The 22,512-nt window shown below is 44.8% G+C and overlaps 1 protein-coding gene across 1 annotated transcript in view; it reads left to right on the forward strand.

Annotated features, from left to right (window-relative positions):
* The window catches only part of ACOX2 (acyl-CoA oxidase 2), a 37,389-nt gene that overhangs the window by 10,685 nt on the left and 4,192 nt on the right, over positions 1-22,512 (forward strand). Inside the window, exons 10-13 of the mRNA XM_059663129.1 lie at positions 8,978-9,168; positions 10,650-10,829; positions 12,373-12,478; positions 16,924-17,141. Of these exons, the coding sequence (XP_059519112.1) occupies positions 8,978-9,168; positions 10,650-10,829; positions 12,373-12,478; positions 16,924-17,141 (695 nt within the window). The remainder of the gene's footprint in view (positions 1-8,977; positions 9,169-10,649; positions 10,830-12,372; positions 12,479-16,923; positions 17,142-22,512) is intronic.

Here is a 22,512-nt window from a genome sequence, read left to right on the forward strand (position 1 = left end):
AGGGGGCTGAACCCGCTCCGCCCGCCGTCCCTCCCAGGGGTCCTTCCACTTGCTCCTTCCCAGCCTTCCAGCGTCCCATCGCACCCCAGGGGAACTGCATCCCAACAAGGAAATCCACCCCAGATGGCCCCCCAAAAGCTCAGAAGATGTTAGAGGAAATAATCACACCTAGTATACAGAACACATGCACAACCCCTGATGCACATTTAAACCCCAAGAGTTCTGAAAAGCAAGAGTGTTTAGAACTCATTTGGTGGCATAGTTTGACCCGAACTGGGCGGGTTTACCCCTGGAGTGTCATACGCTTTGTACCAGAAACATTAATGTGTGTGACCACTAAGGCTGCCCGGACTCCTCGAAGGGTATTATATATAATCAACCTTAAATGGCCGCTTTACCTTTCTAAAATTCAAAATATTATTCTGATTCTAAGACATGTGGCCCCCAGGGTGTCGGATAAAGGGCTGTGGACTCGCATGTACTGAGCTCAGCCTGTGCGGGCCTGTGCTTTATGATCATTTATAAGCATCGCTTCATTGACCCTTACCTGCCCAGCAGGCGCCGTTGATGCCCCATTCACAGGTGGGGAAAGTGAAGCGTAGGCAGGTTACGGGACACAAACTTCCTCCCAAGGACTTGAAAGTCTGAAGATGGTTAGGAGTTTTTTGCTTTTGTTTTTTTTATTGTCTAAAGTTTTCCATATGTCTTCTTTTTCCCCAATTGACCCCCCACCCCAGCCATTCCCACCCCGGGTAAGCCCCCACCGCCCCAGTGTCTGTCCATTGGTTATGCTAATACACATGCATACACATCCTTTGGTTGCTCTCTAACCCCCACCACCACCACCACCACCCTGTCATTTGTCTCTGGATATACTCTTGTTCATCAAATTATGTTGATCATTATATCCCACATATGAGTGAGATCATGTGATATTTTATCTTCTCCGACTGGCTTATTTCACTTAGCATAATGCTCTCCAGTTCCATCCATGCCGTTGCAAATGGTAGAAGTTCCTTCTCTTTTAAAGCGGCAAAGTATTCCATCGTGTAGATGTACCACAGTTTTCTAATCCATTCATCTACTGATGGGCACTTAGGCTGTTTCCAGATCTTAGCTATGGTAAATTGTGCTGCTATGAACATAGGGGCGCATATATCCTTTCTGATTGGTGTTTCTGGTTTCTTGGGATATAGTCCTAGAAATGGGATTACCGGGTCAAATGGGAGTTCCATTTTTAACTTTTTGAGGAAACTCCATACTGTCTTCCATAGTGGCTGCACCAGTCTGCATTCCCACCAGCAGTGAAGGAGAGTTCCTTTTTCTCCTCACCCTCTCCAGCACTTGTCGATTGTTAATTTGTTGATGATAGCCATTCTGACAGGTGTGAGATGGTACCTCATTGTTGTTTTGATTTGCATCTCTCGGATGATTAGTGACTTTGAGCATGTTTTCATGTCTCTGGGCCTTCTGTATGTCCTCTTTCGAAAAGTGTCTATTTAGATCCTTTGCCCATTTTTTGATTGGATTGTTTACCTTCCTTTTGCTAAGTTGTATGAGTTCCCTATAAATTTTGGATATTAAACCCTTATCTGAAATATACATTAAGACACAGACACGTACAACTAAACGTATCCAAGCTTGGACAGGCCACAGTCAGATGCTGACATTCACAGCCAGACAGCACCCACTTCAGCCTGTGGAGTCTGAGGTGTCCACTGGGCTTTGCCGGACACGATTACTCACCCCCTGACAGAGCCAACTTAGGAGCCAGTCACCTGCAGCTGGCAACCGGCTGAGCAGACACAGATTAAGTTTATCTTCCTTTTGTTAAATTGTATGAGTTCTCTGTAAATTTTGGAGATTAAACCCTTATCTGAAAAATCATTGGCAAATATGTTCTCCTATGCAGTGGGCTTTCTTGTTGTTTTGTTGATGGTTTCTTTTGCTGTGCAGAAGCTTTTTATTTTGATGTAGTCCCATTTGTTTATTTTCTACTTAGTCTCCATTGCCCTAGGAGCTGTGTCTGTGAAGATATTGCTACAACAAATGTCTGCTATTTTGCTGCCTATAGAGCCTCGTAGGATTTGTATGGTTTCCCATCTCACATTTACGTCCTTTAGCCATTTTGAGTTTATTTTTGTGTATGGTGTAAGTTGGTGGTCTAGTTTCATTTTTTTGCATGTATCTAACCAAATTTCCCAACACCATTTATTAAAAGAGACTGTCTTGACTCCATTGTATGTTCTTGCCTCCTTTGTCAAATATTAATTGAGCATAATGGCTTTTGTTGATTTCTGGGTTCTCTGTTCTTTTCCATTGATGTATATGTAGCCAGTACCAGGCAGTTTTGAGAACCATGGCTTGGTAATATAGCTTGATATCTGGTATTGTGATCCCTCCAACTTTGTTCTTCTTTCTCAGGATTGCTGTGGCTATTTGGGGTCTTTTTTAATTCCAGATAAATTTTTGGAGAGTTTGTTCTAGATCTCTGAAATATGCTGTTGGTATTTTAATGGGGATTGCATTGAATCTGTAGATTGCTTTGGGTAGTATGATATTTTAATGATGTTAATTCTACCAATCCATGAACATGGTATATTCTTTCATTTGTTTATGTCTTCCTCTACCTCTTTTTTCAATGTCCTGTAGTTTTCTGAGTACAGGTCTTTTACATTAAGTTTATTCCTACTATCTTAATATTTTTGGTACAATGATAAATGGGATTGTTTTTTATGTTTTTTGGGGTGTGTTTGTTTCTCTTTCTGTGAGTTCATTATTGGTGTATAAAAAGGCAGAGATTTCTGGGTATCAACTTTGTGTCCTGCTACATTGCCGAATTCATTTATTAGGTCTAGTAGTTTTTTTATGGAGTCTTTGGGGTTTTCTACGTATAGTATCATGTCATCTGAGAATAAGGACAGTTTTAGTTTTCTTCTTTTCCAATTTGGATGACTTTTATTTCTTCTTCTTGTCTGATCGCTATGGCTAGCACTTCCAGTACTATATCAAACAGGAGTGGTGAAAGTGGGCATCCCTGTCTTGTTCCTGTTCTTAGGGAAAATAAGTTTATTTTTTGCCCATTAAGTATGATGTTTGCTGTAGGTTTGTCATATAAGGCTTTTATTATGTTGAGGTATGCTCCCTCTATTCCCACTTTGCTGAGAGTTTTTATCAAGAAAGGGTGTTGGACTTTGTCAAATGCTTTTTCTGCATCAATTGATATGATTATGTGACTTTTGTCTCTCAATTTGTTTATGTGATGTATCACATTTATTGATTTGCGGATATTGTACCATCCTTGCATCCCCAGAATAAACTCCACTTGGTCATGGTGTATAATCTTTCTAATGTAATGCTGAATCCAATTAGCTAGAATTTTGTTGAGGATTTTAGTATCTATGTTCATTAAGGATGTTGGTCTGTAGTTCTCTTTTTTTGTGGTGTCATTATCTGGTTTTGGGATTAGGGTAATGCTTGCTTCATAGAAAGAGCTTGGAACTGTGCCTTCCTCTTGAATTTTTTGGAATAGTCTGAGGAGGATAGGTTTTAGTTCTTTTTTTTTTTGCCTATTTATTTATTTATTTATTTATTTTATTGCTTACAGTCTTACAAAGGGTATTACATATGTGTCCCTTTTTTTCCCCCGCCCTTGACAATCCCCTGGCCTCCCCTACCCCCCAGTGTCTTATGTCCATTGGTTATGCTTATATGCATGCATACAAGTCCTTTGGTTGATCTCTTACACCCCTCCATCCTGCCCCCCACCCCTCCCCGGCCTTCCCACTACAGTTTGACAATCTGTTTGAGGCTGCTCTGCCTCTGTATCTATTATTGTTCAAAAGTTTATAATGGTTTCTATTATCCATGAATGAGTGAGATCATGTGGTATTTTTCCTTTATTGACTGGCTTATTTCACTTAGCATAATGCTCTCCAGTTCCATCCATGCTGTTGCAAATGGTAAGAGTTCTTTCTTTTTTACAGAAGCATAGTATTCCATCGTGTAGATGTACCACAGTTTTCTAATCCATTCATCTACTGATGGGAACTTAGGCTGTTTCCAGATTCTAGCTATGGTGAATTGTGCTGCTATGAACATATGGGTGCATATATCCTTTCTGATTGTTGTTTCTGGTTTCTTGGGATATATTCCTAGAAGTGGGATCACAGGGTCAAATGGGAGTTCCATTTTTAGTTTTTTGAGGAAACTCCATACTGTCTTCCATAGTGGCTGCACCAGTCTGCATTCCCACCAGCAGTGCACGAGTGTTCCTTCTTCTCCACATCCTCTCTAGCACTTGTCGTTTGTTGATTTGTTGATGATAGCCAATCTGACAGGTGTGAGATGGTACCTCATTGTTGTTTTGATTTGCATCTCTCGGATGATTAGTGACTTTGAGCATGTTTTCATATGTCTGTTGGCTTTCTGAATGTCCTCTTTTGAAAGGTGTCTATTTAGGTCCTTTGCCCATTTTTTGATTGGATTGTTTATCTTCCTTTTGTTAAGTTGTATGAGTTCCCTATAAATTTTGGAGATTAGGCCCTTATCAGATATGACATTGGCAAATACGTTTTCCCACACAGTGGGTTTTCTCGTTGTTTTGTTGATGGTTTCTTTTGCTGTGCAGAAGTTTTTTATTTTGATGCAGTCCCATTTGTTCATTTTCTCTTTAGTTTCAAGTGCCCTAGGAGCTGTATCCGTGAAGAAATTGCTTCGGCATATGTCTGAGATTTTGTTACCTTTGGCTTCTTCTAGAATTTTTATGGTTTCCTGTCGTACATTTAAGTCCTTTATCCATTTTGAGTTTATTTTTGTGTATGGTGTAAGTTGGTGATCCAGTTTCATTTTCTTGCATATATCTGTCCAATTTTCCCAACACCATTTATTGAAGAGACTATCTTGGCTCCATTGTATATTCTTGCCTCCTTTGTCAAATATTAATTGAGCATATTGGTTCGGGCCGATTTCTGGGCTCTCTATTCTATTCCATTGATCTATATGCCTATTCTTGTGCCAGTACCAGGCAGTTTTGAGAACAGTGGCTTTGTAGTACATCTTGATATCTGGTATTGAGATCCCACCTACTTTGTTCTTTTTCAGGATCGCTGCAGCTATTCGGGGTCTTTTTTTATTCCAGATGAATTTTTGGAGAGTTCGTTCTAGATCTGTGAAGTATGCCGTTGGTATTTTAATGGGAAGTGCGTTGAATTTATAGATTGCTTTGGGTAGTACAGACATTTTAATGATGTTGATTCTACCAATCCATGAACACGGTATGTTCTTCCATCTGTTTATGTCTTCCTCTATCTCTTTTTTCAACGTCCTGTAGTTTTCTGAGTAGAGGTCTTTTACCTCTTTAGTTAAGTTTATTCCTAGGTAGCTTAATTTTTTTGGTGCGATGGTGAATGGAATTGTTTTTATAATCTCTCTTTCTGAAAGTTCACTATTGGTGTATAGAAATGCCTCAGATTTCTTGGGGTTAATTTTGTACCCTGCTACATTGCCGAATTCATGTATTAAGTCTAGTAGCTTTTTGATGGAGTCTCTAGGGTTTTGTATGTATAATATCATGTCGTTTGCAAATAAGGACAGTTTTACTTCCTCTTTTCCAATTTGGATGCCTTTTATTTCTTCTTCTTGCCTAATTACGATGGCTACTACTTCCAGTACTATGTTGAACAGGAGTGGTGAGAGTGGGCATCCCTGTCTTGTTCCTGTTCTTAGGGGAAATGGTGTTAGTTTTTGTCCATTGAGTATGATGTTGGCTGGGGGCCTGTCATATATGGCTTTTATTATGTTGAGGTATGATCCTTCTACTCCCGCCTTGCTGAGAGTTTTTATCAAAAATGGGTGTTGGATTTTGTCAAATGCTTTTTCTGCATCAATTGATATGATTATGTGACTTTTGTCTCTCAATTTGTTTATGTGATGTATCACATTTATTGATTTGCGGATATTGTACCATCCTTGCATCCCCAGAATAAACTCCACTTGGTCATGGTGTATAATCTTTCTAATGTAATGCTGAATCCAATTAGCTAGAATTTTGTTGAGGATTTTAGTATCTATGTTCATTAAGGATGTTGGTCTGTAGTTCTCTTTTTTTGTGGTGTCATTATCTGGTTTTGGGATTAGGGTAATGCTTGCTTCATAGAAAGAGCTTAGAACTGTGCCTTCCTCTTGAATTTTTTGGAATAGTCTGAGGATAGGTTTTAGTTCTTCTTTGAATGCTTGGTAGAACTCTCCTGTAAAACTGTCTGGACCAAGCCTTTTCTTTGCTGGAACATTTTTGCTCGCTGCTTCAATTTCTTCTGTAGTTATCGGCCTATTCAGGTTTGTTTTATTCTTCCTGGTTGAGTTTTGGGAGCTTGTATTTTTCTAAGAATATGTCCATTTCAATTATCTTGTCCATTTTGTTGGAATAGAGTTCTTCATAGTATTTTTTCATAATCATTTGTATTTCTGTGGGATTGGTTGTTACTTTACCTCTTTCATTTCTGATTTTGTTTATTTGGGTCCTCTCTCTTTGCTTCTTGGTGAGCCTGGCTAGAGGTTCATCAATCTTGTTTATCCTTTCAAAGAACCAGCTCTTTGTTTTGTTGATCTTTTGTATTATTTTTTGGTCTCTATGTCGTTTATTTCCGCTCTGATCTTTTTTTAAAAATATATTTTATTGATTTTTTACAGAGAGGAAGAGAGAGGGATAGAGAGTTAGAAACATCGATCAGCTGCCTCCTGCACACTCCCTACTGGGTATGTGCCTGCAACCAAGGTACATGCTCTTGACCGTAATAGAACCTGGGACCCTTGAGTCTGCAGGCCGACGCTCTATCCACTGAGCCGAACCGGTTAGGGCAGCTCTGATCTTTATTATTTCCTTCCTTCTGCTTACACTGGGCTTTTCTTATTGCTCCCTTTCTAACTCTTTGAGTTGTTGGGTTAGATACTTTATTACTATTTTTTGTTGTTTTTTGAGGTAGGCCTGTAGAGCTATGAACTTCCCTCTCAAGACTGCTTTCACTGTGTCCTATAGATTTTGGGTTGTTGTGTTTTCATTGTCATTTGTTGCTATGACGCTTTTTATTTCTTCTTTGGTCTCTTTGGTAGCCCATTTTTTAATAGCATGCTATTTAGCCTCCAGGTGTTTGATTTTTTTAATAGTTTTTAGTGTAGTTGATTTCTAATTTTATGCCATTGTGATCTGAGAAGATGCTTGATATGATTTCTATCTTCTTGAATTTGAAGAGACTTTGCCTGTGTCCCAATATGTGGTCTATCTTGGAAAATGACCCATGTGCACTTGAGAAGAATGTATATTCTGTGACTTTGGGGTGAAATGTTCTGAAGATGTCAATTCCATCTGATCTAGTGAATTATTTAGGATTGATGTTTCTTTGCTGATTTTTTGTTTAAAGGATTTGTCCAGTGGTGTTAGTGGAGTATTAAAGTCCCTTCTATGAATGTACTGCTGTCAATCTCTCCCTTGATATCCTCCAGAAGTTTTTTTATGTATTTGGGTGCTCCTGTATTGGGTCCATATACGTTTACCAGAGTTATATCTTCTTGATGAATTGCTCCCTTTAGTATTATGAAGTGGCCTTCCTTATCTCTTGTTATGGCCTTCACTTTGAGGTCTAATTTGTCAGATATAAGTATTGCTACCCCAGCTTTTTTTTTGTTTGTTTCCTTTTCCATTCGCCTGTAAAACCTTTTTCCATCCCTTCACCACCAGTCTATGTGAGTCCTTTGTTCTGAGGTGGGTCTCCTGTAGACAGCAGATATATGGGTCATGTTTTCTTATCCACTCAGCTACCCTATATCTTTTAATTGGGGCATTTAATCCATTTACATTTAAAGTTATTATTGCTAGGTACTTGTTTGTCGCCATTTTTATTTTTCATGCCTGTGTTCCTTCTTCCTTTCCTATTTCTTATTACAGCAGACCCTTTAGCATTTCTTGCATTGCTGGTTTGGTGGTAATAAACTCCCTTAGTCCCTTTTTGTCTCTGAAGCTCCTGATTTCACCCTCAACTTTGATTGATAGCCTTGCTGGGTACAGTAGTCTCGGATTCAGACCCTTGCTTTGCATGACTTTGTATATTTCATTACATTCCCTTCTGGCCTGATGTGTTTCTGTTGAGAAATCAGTCAATTGTCTAATGGGAGATCCCTTATAGGTAACTTTCTGTCTCTTTCTCTGGCAGCCTTTAAGATTCTTACTTTGTCGTTGGTGTTTGCCAATTTAATTATAATGTGTCTTGGTATCAGTCTGTGGGGTTCATCTTGTTTGGGACTCTGAGCTTCTTAGATTTGTGTGAATTTTTTCTTCCCAATATCAGGGAAGTTTTCTGTCATTATTTCTTCAAACAGGTTTTCTATTCCTTGCTCAGTTTCCTCTCCTTCTGGAATGCCTATTATGTGGATGTTGTTTTGTTTCATGTCCCAAAGTTCCCTTAGGCTCTCCTCCTGTTCTTTAAGTGTTTTTTCTAGCTGCTGCTCTGGGTATTTTTTCCTACCTTGTCTTCTAGCTCGCTGATGCAGTCCTCCATTTCTTCTAGTAAGGAGTTTTTAAGAACAAAAAACTCAAGCCAGGTCAGTGCCTGGCAGCCCGTCCCATAACCCAGGACAGTGGTTCCTGGTGGACTTCCTTCCTCACAGGCCAGCTGTCCAAGACCTCTGCTTGCCAGCAGAGCCCTAACTCCTGGAAGATGGGAGCCCCCTCCAGGAGGCACCCTGCCCTGAGACCCTGGCCTGGAGGGCTTTCCTTGGTTCTTGCTGTCCTTACTTCAATGCTGCCTCATTGTGTGCCCTTGAGCGAGTCACACAACTTCTCTGAATCTCAGCCTTCTCATTCAGAGTTGTGAGCTGAGGAACAGTTCCAACCTCAATACGCAGCAGTGCTTGGTGTGTGGGAAGCATAGGTGTTGACTGGAGGGCTCCCCTACACCATCTGACCCCTTTCCTGTTCTTGCAGCTTCACGCCCTGAGCTCAGGTCTAAAGGCCATGGTATCGGAATTCTGCACCCAGGGGGCCGAGCTGTGTCGCAGGGCCTGTGGTGGACACGGCTACTCAAAGCTGAGCGGCCTGCCATCGCTGGTCAGCAGAGTGACCGCCTCCTGTACCTACGAGGGTGAGAACACGGTGCTCTACCTGCAGGTGGCCAGGTAAGGCTGAGGCTGCTGGGGTGGGAGCAGCATCGGATGTCCACACAGGCAGCAGACTTTGGGGAGTGCCATTTGGGGACTGTCCAGCTCCCACAACACGTCTCCAACCATCCACTCCCCACCGACTCACCACAGCTCCCAGCTGGGCCCTGTCCCCATCACCTGGACGATAGCATCAGTCTCCTCACTGACGCTTTTGCACTGCAGTCCATCCCCACAGGCAGCCAGAGGCATCTTCTCAAAGCCCAGAGAAGATGGCATCTTTCCCTCGCTTAACATTCTTCAGTGGCTTCCGCACTGTGGCCTCCAAGGTCTCTGACCTGGCCCCTGGCCCCCTCCATCCTGCTCTCGCAGCCTCCTGCCTCCACTCACTCTGCCAGCCACACATTTCTGCTTCACCACAGGCCTTCCCCTAAATCTCTCTGCCCCCAGTTTATTGTACAGCTGGCTCCCTCTCATCCTCCCGGTCTGAGTCCTCCCGGCCCCTCCCACACTGTCCTGTCTCCTTGGAGCAGTAATCACAGTTGGAAAGTGTCTCTGGGTCTGTGACCGGGAGCTGGTCCCCAGGTTCAGCGCAGGCCCTGCACACGGCAGGCTCCACGTGCAGAGGCAGGAAGGAACAGCTGGGCCGGCCTCCTCCCTCTCTGGCTAGGGGATCTCGGGCCTCCTGGCTGACAAGGCCTTTTCAGGGTCATCTAGTCCCAGGTGACTAAGCAGGGCAAGTACTTCTCCATGCAGGAAGGGATTACTGGCAAATATGCTATATAATATTTCTTAGAATTTTTTAATATATAATATTTGTTGGTTTTTTTCCCCAAATTACAAAGAGTACATCATGTATTAGAACTCTGTGCCTCACACTGTGCCGGGCACTTTGAGGTGAGTATCATCATCCCCATCTAGATTCGGACACACTGAGGCAGGGGAGGTGACGGACAGCCCGTCCCATCACCGACAGCATCACCTCGGTCTCATGCAGCTGCAGGGAACCCAGGTGGTCTGAGCCCAGAGCTGTAAGCACTGGATTATTACAAGGAAGAGGCTAAGAGTCACCTGTAATTTTCCCACTCGTGTTAGCATTCTTACATCTATTCTTTATTCAGCTAAGAAAAATGTAATTCCCACAGTCACTGTACAACCTATCACAAATCCCCGAACCGCAAGATCCTAACCATCAGAAAGGATTCTGTTTGCTCAGATATCAAAAGGGTTTATGTTCAGGATCTGTCTGCCCAGCTCCACAGCTCCAGCCCATTTCACTGTGAAACTGCAGCCTCGGTGCACACCTCCCTGAAGGCCTCCCAGCGGGCTGGCTGGGAGTGGGGGGTTGGCAGTAACCATCAGGAAGGACTGGGCAAGAACCTGGGTGGCCCTGGTTCTCCCATAGGGGGCATAAGAGTGCGTGTCTCTGGGAGAGAGGGGTGCTGGCCTGTCCCACAGTGCTCCCCACCCTCTCACCTGCCTCCATCCCCACCCACTAGGTTTCTGGTGAAGAGCTACCTGCAGGCTCAGGCATCCCCAGGCTCCATGTCGAAGACGTCTCTCCCTCAGTCTGTTGCATACCTGACCACACCTGACCTGGCCAAGTGCCCAGCCCGGAGGGCAGCAGACTTCCTTCACCCAGAGCTCTACACCAGGGCGTGGGCCCATGTGGCAGTCAGGTGAGCCAGAGCTGAGAAATCAGCCATCCCTCCTGGGGGCAGTCCTTCCCACAGTAGGGCCTTTAGGATTGGACACAATTCCAAAAAGCCACCCCCTTCCCCAACCTCCTCAGTCCTCTCAGCTCCTGCCACCATGGGCAGGGAGAAGGGGAGGTCCCACCCCTCAGCCATGGACCACCATCCCTTCCCTATCCTGGTCGGGCTGTAAGCACTGAATTATTACAGCCATCACCTCTCTGGCCAGTCCAAGGGAATTTTAAAAATCTTTAGCTTCTTATTGATTTAAAATACAAATAACATACCCATATGTAAACACTACAACTGTATCAGTATGTAAATACCAATCAATAAGGCAATATGCATATGTTCAAAATATCCCATAATCTAAAAATAATTTTCAAAAAGATGGCTATATCAAGGGATAGAACTGGTTTATTTCCAGGATCTAGTAGGCTCCAAGGAACAAGGATAAGACCAATTCTGTCACTCAACAGATACTGTTACTGTCAGGCACCTACTGTGTGTCAGAAATGTCCAAACCTACCAGGGGCTGGGAATGAGAGGCTCTGGCCAAGCACAGGCACCATCACAAAAAGATGGAGCGATTTAACTACCTAAAGGAAACCTTCTTAACCCTTCCTTAACCAGAACACCAAGAACAATTAGAAGCGTATTTTCAGTCAATAAAAAGAGGTATGCCAACCTGTGGTCCCAGGGCTGGGTAATAGTTATCTCAAGGTCACAAGCAACTTGGGACATTATTTATCCCACAGTATTTGTTTAAGTGCCTACAATATGCCAGGCTCTGTTCTTGGCACTAAGACCTATTGACAAACTAGTCCCATAAGAAGCCCAGGCCTCACAGCGCTATCATTTCAATTGGGGGGAGTGGGGAGGGCAAAATCAGGGTACGCGGGGTAATTAAATGTCTTTATATTGCTTTTTGCTTGGAATTCAATGTGACATCTGCTTACTTATTCCCTGAAAAAGTAAAATATTGCTTAATAAACAGTTTGCTTTGCCTACAAATGCTAAGGGTCATGAGATGGGCAGGGAACAGAAAATAGAAGAATAAAGGTTAGTAAGCAAATGGCAAATGACCATTTTAATGGTTTGGAGGACAAGGGTTAGTTTTCCTTTAAGATCCCTTAGACAGAACTTGGAGCAGCCAGGTGACTTGCAGGCCTCATTAGCCTTTAGAGAAAAGCCATTCTCCTTCCTCGGCCACAGGGAGTCTGTCAACAGAATGGCCTGCAAACACGGGATGGAGTCTGCTTACAGCTCTGAAGTTGTGAACAGCTCCATTTCGTGCTAGCTGTGCGACCCTGGACCAGTTAGTTAAGCTCTCCTGGAACTCAGGTTTCCCCACCGCCAACTGGGGATGCCTGCCCTTAGAAGAGTTGAAGAGGTCATGTATATGGAGCGTTCACCTTTGTAGCACATCGTGGTTAATAACTGGGGATTATTTCTACTTCTGAGGGTCTGGGCACCACCTGTCTCTTTCCCACTCGGTCACGCTGAACTTCTTGTCTTTGGCCTCCAGGCTCATAAAGGACTCAGCGCATCACCTGCAGACTCGGCTGCAGTCTGGGGCTGACGAGCACGAGGCATGGAACCAGACCACCGTCATCCACCTGCAGGCTGCCAAGGTGAGCTGCGGTCCGCGGAAAGGCTTGCCTGCTGGGGAGACCTGCGCTCTGCCCCTACTCCCTAGCCCTCCCAGCGGCTGCCCTCATTCCACTTCCAAGACTTCAGTCCCAGGTATTTTAATTAGAGGACTTAACTCCAGAGCAATCTTGCTGGCAGCTCTTAGGGAAAACGTAATGAGGCGGTGTTATTGGATTTGCTTCAGGTTGTTCAAATATTTCCTCCCAGGTAGAAAAGCAGGCCAAGCCTCCTCGTTCGTCCCGCAGGCAAGCCTTAGAAGTCTGGTTGAATTTCCACTGTGTTTTGTGTTTGTGCAAACACAGCAGCCAGCACATATTTGAGCGCCCACTGAACAGTGGGCATCAGGCTGGGTCCTGGGGGCTCAGCAGTGTCCGATCGCAGCGGCAATCCAGGGAGGGCTGTGATGGAGGTGCAGGCTGACGGGATCTGGGGCAGGTGCGCCTCTACCACCCTGTGGGGTCCGAAAGGCTTCCCAGAGGAGGCATATAGGCCGAGACTTCAAGGATAAGCTAGAATCAGCCAGGCAGAGGGTAGAGGCTGTGGCTTTGGAGAGGAAGGTTTCCGGGCAGAGGGAACAGCAGGTGAAAGAGGAGGCAAGAAAAGGTGTGGTGATCGGGAGGAATGCAAATTCTCCCCGAGGAGGAGCGAAAAGAAGACTGAAATGAGGAGAGGGAGAAAGGGGGGACAGGACAGACAGGCAGGGCCTGGGGCCTTCTGCACCATTGTGAGAAGTTGGGGCTGTTTTCGTTGCAACAGGAAGACTGCAGAGTTTGTATGGAGGCGGAGTGAACTGATCAGTTTCATTCTAGAAGGATCCTGCAGGGGGAGGGATGGACTGCAGGCTAGAGGCCAGTTAGAAGCAGGTAGTAGCAGTCTGGGTGAGGGCTGAGGGTGGCCCTGACCAGGAACTTGGCAGAGGGCATAGAGAGAAGTGGCTAGATGAGAGATATCAAGGGGATAAAAGAAAATAAAAATGAGTTCCAGCTTACGCAGCTAGAAAATCAAAGGGATCATTTCAATCATCACCCATTAGGCCCAGAAAACGGCAGCCTTAAAACAGGAGAGCTCTGGAGGAGTTTGCAGGGCCGGCACAGGGCAGGCTGGACATGAGCGCCACCTGGTGACCGCCACCCCCACCACTGGCAGGTGCGGTATTAACTCTGCCACATGTGCTAAATGTCCTGTCAACACAGAGGAGGGAGAGCCAAGGCTGAGCTCTCACCAGCCTACCATAAAAACCACAGCTGCCCACTTTCCAAACCTGTCCTGCCTTCAAATGGACCGGACACTGTTTGCCAGGGTTACCTCGTTTCATACACACAACCCTGGGAGGGAGAGTAGCATAACCTCTGTTCCACGGATGTGGACAGAGAACTCGGGGGCGTTAGTCCCAGAGGTAGGAAATGGCTAGTGAAGCTGCTTTCCTTTCATTATTCCCCCAGGGAGCCACTGCGCATCAATGAGGGGTGACAAGGGTGAGCTCAACCAGCCCAGGGCTTCCTGGGAGGTTTTGCCTTGTCTCCACAGTCATAATGGACAGGGAAGTCTGCACTTTCGGGGCTTTGTGGTTTGGAAGGGTTCCATCTGGAAACCATAAGGGTGCAGGGAGAGAGGGAGAGCAACAGGGGAGCAGGGAACAGCAGCAGAGGGGTGGACACAGAGCAGTGTGACCTCAGGCAGTCCTACCCTCTCTCCTGTCTGTATCACCAGGTTAGAGCCCTTGAGGCCTGATGGGCTCTGATCCCACCATTCAGCCCTGTCCAGGAGAGACGTTGTCCCCAGGAACCTGGGGCAAATGCTGGCACTCAGCCTCTGGTGGTTTTGGCAACTCAGGGCAGCAGTTAAGGGCAGAGACTAGCCCTAGCTGGTTTGGCTCAGTGGATAGAGCATCGACCTGCAGACAAAAGGGTCCCGGGTTCAATTCTGGTCAAGGGCATGTACCTTGGTTGCAGGCTTCTCCCGGGTCTGGCCCCTGGTCAGGGCGCACGCAGGAGGCAACCAATTAATTTCTTTCACATCGATATTTCTCTTTCCATCTCTCTCCCACTCTCTCTCTAAAAAATCAATGGAAAATATCCTCGGGTGAGGATTAAAACAAAACACAGACTACATGGGATGTGAAGTACAGCATAGGGAGTGTAGTCAGTAATACTGTAATAACTATTTGTGGTGTCCGATAGGTACTAGACTTACTGGGGTGATCACTTCGTAAGGTATATAAATGTCTGATCACTATGTTGTACACCTGAAACTAATATAATGTTGTATGTCAGCTGTAATTGGAAAACAAATTAATTTCCTTTTAGATAAAGAGTACAGACTCGTAGCTGGGAGGTGAATGCCCCGGTTTGGATCTCGTTGCTACCACTTACCAGCCATGTGACCTTGGGCAAGGAACATACCTCTCCATGCCTCAGTCTCCTCATTTGCATAATGGAGCTGATAACAGTACCTACCTTGGAAGATTATTATGATTAGATGAGTTAATGCATGGAACATTTAGAGGCACCTAGTGTATAGATACCTCCACTCCACTCCCACATTAGCCAGGAGGCAAGATTTAAATCAACCTGCAGTGAAGTTAATGAAGTTCACTGTGCTCAGCCTTCCCCGAAGCATGGAGGCCACCTTCTCTCTCTGGCCCTCCTCCTGCTTCCCCAGGGAGAGGCTCTCAGGCAGCTCTTCATCACTCCTTCCTCAACCCCGGGCCCTGAGAACTTCAGGACATGGCCCTCAGGTTAGAACAGGGAAGCAGGGCCTAGGTGAAAAAGGTAAGTCTCCAGTGTGAGCAGCGAGGGCTGTAGGACCCGGCAGAGCAACCCGCTCCTCGTCCACATCCAAATGCTGCAAACCCAGCAAGGCTGAGAGCACAGGCCCAGGTGGTAAACCGGTGCCATTAGCACCCCTGTGAGGCCTCTCTGGGAAAGGCAGATTCTTTCCAAGTGAAAAACTTGCTCAGATCTCTGGCCTGTTGAAGACTTTAGTGGCTGCCGGATGCCCACAGAATTAAATCCCAACCTGTCATTCACAGCCCTTCATCACCTGAGGGCCTCTCATTGCATTACACTCCAGTGCTCAGTCGGGTTAAATTGCTGCCTCCTGAAAGGATGGCCCTTTCTTTGCACATGAGCCTGGAATGACCCATTCCTTTCCCCCTTGGGTAAACACCTTTGAACCCTCAAGACACTCTAAGCCTGCTCCTAAAAGTCACTGCCAGGTAATCCATATGCAAATAAACATTTGGGACCTAGTTGGTTTATTTAAATATGTTTTTATTGACTTCAGAGAGGAAGGGGGAAGGAGAGAGAGAAACATTGAGAGAAACATAGGATTGGTTGCCTCCTGCACACCCCCTCCTGGGGGATAGAACCCACAACCCAGGCATGTGCCCTGACTGGAATCAAACCCACTGGCATGAGACTGACGCTCAACTAACTGAGCCACCTCGGCCGGGCATGCTCTCCTTCCTGCTTTCCCCATGGAACTCACATCCTACCAGGTAAAACCAGTTGTGCATTTGTCTTGGGGAGAGTAGGGCAGGGACACCAAGCAGCCCAAAAGGATTTCAGGGAAAGCAGAGTCCTGAGAGGCTCCTGCTGGGCCAGGCACTAATGCTGTAGTTGCTGGGCTGTGGAGAACGGGGGTCCCAGAGAAGGAGCCTGGCTGGCAGAGGGCTCTTGCCTGGTTGAGGTCAGTGGGCACTTACCAACTGGTTATTTTACTGCCAGACTGCTGCGTATGGGCTAAATGAGAGCACTGCTTACCTCAAGGAGTTCCTCTGTAGCTGGGATGGATTTCATGCACATACTGAACCCCTCCTTTCTCATTCACAGCATACGCGCCCATACATCTCCTACTGCCTTGAACGTGCAGACAAGAAAACAGTATTTATTGAGACAAGTGGTGTCCTCCACTGTCCCCAGGCCAGCCTCTAATTCTCCTGTATTTTCTACTTTCAAACCTACTTGAAATTGCCCCAAGCAACCCAGCCAGTGTGGTACAGTGGTTGAGTGTCGACCTATGAACCAGGAGATCACGGTTTGATTCCCAGTCAGGGCACATGCCCAGGTTACAAGCTGGGTCCCCAGTGTGGGGTGTGCAAGAGGCAGCCAATCCATGATTCTCTCTCATCATTGATGTTTCTATCTCTCTCTCCTCTGAAATCAATAAACATACATATTTTTTTAAAAATTGCCCCAAGCAAAATGAAAAAACTAAGGGCCATGTTTCAGAGCCCACCAACCCCCAACACACACAGGTGCACCCACACACTATCGAAAGGGCTCGGTAAGACCCACAGGGAGCTGGGAGAAAGGCAGTGGCTTGTCAGCCTGCTGGGAAACACGCTGCAGCAGGCGCATTCCCAGGAGGGCACCTGGAGCCAGAAATCGGAGCGAGAGGCTAACGCACCTTTGTGTCCTTGTAGGCGCACTGCTACTACATCACTGTGAAGGGTTTCGCAGAAGCTCTGCAGAAACTCGACCACGAACCAGCCATTCAGCAGGCACTGCAGCGCCTCTGTGATCTCTTTGCTTTGCATGGCATCCTTTCTACCGCGGGCGACTTTCTCCATGATGGCTTCCTGTCTGGGGCCCAAGTAGACATGGTGAGATCAGCCTACCTGGACCTGCTCTTCCTCATCCGGTGAGTGGGAGTCCTCAGAAAATATCCCTTCGCCCTTTGGTCACGTCAAACTCCAAAACTTTCAGCTCCAAAACCTTGTTAAACGGGGTCTGACAAAAGCGGCCACAGCCCTGGAGAGGTTTACACCCAAGCATTATCACACCAACAGAAAGCATTATGGGTTAATTAAAAACTGGGAAAAACAAATAAAAATGCCTAAGAACTCTTCACCACTGTCAAGGAAATAGGAATAGTATCTAAGTAATATGAGTAAAATGAAGCCTATTACACATGAATAATATGTATTAATGAGTCCTAGGCACAGCTAATATTTAAGGAGCACTTATGCGTGCCAGGCACTAGGCCATCACTTCAGAGAAGCCTTACAGCCTTCTGAAGTGGATACTATTACTCTCCCCACTTTACTGGGGAGGAAACCCAGGCTTAGTAGAGTTAAGTACTTTGTCCAAAGTCACATCATTAGCCAGAGGAGGAGCCAGGTACAGTCTGGGGCCTGACCCCAGAGCGTGAGCTCTTAACACATTGCACACCAGTAGTTTCATTACTAGCTCTACCCAGTGGCCAGATAAGTTTCTATTGAACGAGTACAAAAAACGTTTTACAAAGTGTATTTTAAAAAGATATTAGCTTGCAAGAACATGTAATAAATAACTTCAAAATGCAATGGGTATTTAATTGTAAGGCATGCCTTTAACATTTATGTAAAACTCTGTAATATGAAAACATGAGAATGCTCGTGATCCGCCCGCAATGTGTTAAGCTGTATGTTAAGGTTGGGCTCTTGTTTATTTCAAATCCTATATCCTTGTCTTTGTTCAATGTGCTTAAGCAAACTCTTATTTTAATCCTTCCTTAGCTTCAAGAGGAGATTTTTTAAAAAAACCTAGTAATTCATATACTCATTTGCAATAGTTTTTAAATGCAACATGAACGCAGTGCAGTTTAGGGTTATGACATACTACGGATGCAATGATATAAACCATATCAAACAGCCCAGGCTGGGTAGTCTTGATACACCAAAGTTGTTGGTTTGATCCCTGGTCAGGGTACATACAAGGAACAACCAATGAATGCATAAATAAGTGAAACAACAAATCAATGGCCCAACCAGCATAGCTCAGTAGTTGAGTGTAAACCTATGAACCAGGAGGTCATGGTTCAATTCCTGGTCTGGGCACATGCCCGGATTGCAGGTTCGATCTCCAGTGTGGGGTGTGCAGGAGGCATCCAATCAATGATTCTCTCTCATCGATATTTCTCTCTCTCCCCCTCTCCCTTCCTCTCTGGAATCAATAAAAATGTATTTTTTTAAAAAACAATACAAATTAGTCACCATTGTTCATAACATGAAAAATGGGCTAACTTGAGAACACAACTTTTTTGAGAACATATGATGCCTGTGGTATTGGGGGTGAAGGGGTTATACACACAGTTGTGTGACTTTTACCCCTAGAATCTCCAAGAGTTCACATTATCAACAAGACTAAGAGAATTTTAAAAAATATACTTTTGAAATTTAAAAAAATAATATATTCATAATGGAGGTTAAAAGAAAAAACTAGACCAAATTATTTATAATAATATGCACTATGTTGCATACCATTTATAACTCCACATAAGTTGGTGGTCAGTAAATGTCCAATTAAACCATCAAAAATATATTTGATAAAATTATTACTCAAGTATTAAACTTTCCCTAATATAATTGGGAATCCAGTGATAGAAACCATTAATAGCATAACTGAGTACTGCATTAAGCTCAAGTATCTCTAATTTTAAAAAAGCTTGGCATTTTAAAGCACACGACGACAGTAACGTTCTAGCCCTGATAGTGATGCTGAAACACAAAAGATCTCCTTAACACCTCATCAGCATGATTTTTATCGGCAACAGCATTTCTAAGTGCTTGACTTGACTCTAGAAATGTACAATGCAAGTCAAAACAGCCCGGATGCAAACAGACAACTAATGCAGGCATCAAGCCCACAAATTGATTTACTCACATTATGGTTCCTAAGTCATCTTCCTACTAGTGCAGGATAATTAGGTATGTAAGAGATTCCATCTTTTAACAGTTCCGTGTCACAATTCCCAGCCTTGACTATCCAGTATCACCCTCGGATTTCTGAGATGACAAATGAAGGATGGCACATGATTCTAAGCGACACTAAAAACCAGCTCTCTGTGTAATGGTAGTTAACTGACCCAAATAGTTTTTATTCGCGTGATCGTGAAATCTCAGTTGGGGGACTTCCAGGTAAAGACGGCAGATGAACATACGCATTTACTTTGTTCCCTCCTGAAGCCTCACTAAAACATCAGCAAATGTTAAATTTTTAAAAAGGCATAAACCCACAAAGAAAAAAACACTTAGAGAAGAAACATGAGAATTGGAAGTAGATGAACGAACAGTGACTTAGCAGACCCGAGAAAGGTGAATCATTCCCTACAAGCGGGAAAAGCAACCAAGTTACACCCAAGAACCCCAAGAACCGGAGGACCACGTGCCTCTGGCAGTGGGGGTAAAGTTGACTGATAGGATGGGTTGAAAGTCTATTTCAGAAAGAGCTGAGTCCCCAGTTCCCCTCCTCATTGAGCAGTTTTAAGGCTTTGCTTGGCCCCACCTTGGCAGAAGGTAAACAGCTGGGGATGAGGCTGCCCTACAGAACACGGGGGCTTCAGTAAAGTGTGCTGATGAGCCCCTCCCCAGCCCTCTTTTCCCAAGGTTCCCACAGTGGGCAGCCAGGCTAGTTCCCTAACATGATCCTCCTCTAGGGAATCTGACCAGCACAGGGTTCCCCAATTCACCCACACTGACAAGCACAACTAGACTTCTAATCAGCTAATTAATGCCCACTCTTAGCTGTGACCAGACACCTGAGGAAAGCCCCTGACACGAAAGAGACCAAAGCAAGCAAGAATGAGGCAACTTGAAAGACACAAGAGAATCTTCAGGGAGGAGAAAACATTTTTTTAAAACATCAGTAATTTTTTTTTTTAAAAGGGAGATTTATAAAAATAAATAAAAATGATCCTATATAATAAAAGGGTACTATGCAAATTGACCCTAACAGCAGAACAACTGGGAATGACTGTCACTATGACACACACTGACCACCAGGGGGCAGACACTCAATGCAAGAGCTGTCCCTTGGTGGTCAGTGCTCTCCCACTGGGGGAGCTCTGCTCAGCCACAAGCCAGGCTGACGGCTGCCAGTACAGCAGTGGTGGTGGGAGCCTCTCCCGCCTCCTCAGCAGCGCTAAGGATGTCCAACTGCAGCTTAGGCCTGCTCCCCACTAGCAAGTGGACATCCCCCGAGTTTCTCCGGGGCTGCCAGAAGGATGTCTGACTGCCAGCTTAGGCCTGAACCCCCAGGAGTGGGCCTAAGCCAGCAGGTGGACATCCTCCGTGGGGTCCCAGACTGTGAGCGGGCACAGGCCAGGCTGAGGGACCCCCCCCCCCCCAGTGCACAAATTTTTGTGCACCAAGCCTCTAGTATTGTAATAACCATGATGGTGTCAGATGGTACTAGACTTATCAGGGTGATCACTTCATATGTTAAACAAATGTCTAATCACTACATCGTATACATGAAACATATTTTACATTAACTGTAATTTTAAAAATACATAAAAACAAAACATATTACTGTCAAAAAAAAGAATCAGTGATATCTTCAAAGAGTTAAGAGGAGATACTGTGACCATAAAATAAGAATTTCATTTCTTAAAAAGTAACAGAGAACAAAAAACAAGAGCTCTATGAAATTAAAAACTGAGATAGAAATTAAAAACTTGAAGGATTGAAAGATAAAATTGCAGAACCCTCAGAAAGAAAGCAAAAAGAAGTGGAAAGACCAGGCATATGTGAGCATAGCACTTTAAAGAATGTCATAAAGAGGAGCCAAGATATGGGGTAGAGGATGGTCCCGGGAGGAGTCAAAGGCTTACTTTTAAGAGGGGAGAACTGGTAGCATGTTTGTATACTGAAGGAAGTGATCCAGTAGAGAGGGGAGTGTGGGAAAGGCAGGAGAATTTCTGGAACACTGCTCCCTAGTAGACAAGGAAGGACTGGCCTCAGGAGGGAGCCTGGGCAGTTGACCTGTACTATGAAGAGAAAAGCACTGTGTGGATAAATGCATGGGTGGGAATGCTCTTACCACTTTTATTTATCAGTTGAATAGGAAGCAAAGTGATTTAGGTAAAAGAGATGGGGAAATGGAGAAATTAGATTTGAGGATAGAAGACAAAGAGAATAAAAGAGTAAATGAATTAGAGCAATGTAATAGGATTGTTGGGCAACCATAAGGACCCCCATAAACCCTATGACCTCAGTCAGTATTGGTTTTTTCCAGCCATAGCTACAAAGGTGGTGGCACAAAGTCTGTGGAAAATTAAAGATAATCAGGGATGGGGTTTTGCCAAAAACCAAGGCAAGAAAAGTTGTTGAATATATTTTTGAGGAGGTAATATACCAAGCCACGAAATTTCAGTGGGATAAGGAGGAAAGTGAGACCACCAGGGGGCTGAGGGACCTACTGGTAGGTGCCAGTGGGGTCACAGAATGATAAACAGTCCTACATGAAATCACCTCATGATGATGACATAGGGTCAGCCAGAAAGAACTGAAATAGGTCCAGTATCCCAGTCACCTCAAATGCTTTTTGAAACAAAAGTCAGGGAAAAGTTTAAACAAATAAACGCATATTGTGTTTTACATCCTTTGCTAAAAAGGTAGGAAAGCGTGTGAATACTTTTTAGAAACTATTTCATTCAATGGGATTAAAATAAAACACTGTTTGTTGCTTGAAAGGGAAAAAGGAAGATAGAAGTCAGAATACTAAAGGGAGTAAGCTAGGAAGACAGGAGCAGAGAAGGAAACATGGCTGAGATCACAGACAAGTTGCAGAAGCTAATGATGAGTCCTGGTGTCTGATTGTGGCAAAGATGACAGAGGGAGGCTGTAGAACGAGGTCAATGGAGCAGGAGATTCAAAGAACTGAGGAGTTGAGCTTTAGAGGAACATCTACATAGACAGTGAAATCACTAAGGATTAACAACAGCAGTGTTGGAGAGAGGACAGCGAGCCTGGAGGTAGGTCACTGCAACAAGGAGATGTGGTGGGGACCTAGCTCAGCTGTGAACAGGATACATAAAGTCATAATCATATATAAGACTAGAGGCCTGATGGATGAATTCGTGCACGGATGAGGTCCGTCGGCCTGGTCAGCGATCAGGGCCAATCGGGGCCAGCCGTCCGGGGGGAGGGACCATGGGAGGTTGGCCGGCCACAGGAGGTTGGCTGTGGGAGCACACTGACCACCAGGGCGCAGCTTCTGCATTGAGTGTCTGCCCCCCTGGTGGTCAGTGT

The sequence above is a fragment of the Myotis daubentonii genome, chromosome 14, assembly GCF_963259705.1.
Source record: "Myotis daubentonii chromosome 14, mMyoDau2.1, whole genome shotgun sequence".
Classification (NCBI taxonomy): Eukaryota; Metazoa; Chordata; class Mammalia; order Chiroptera; family Vespertilionidae; genus Myotis; species Myotis daubentonii.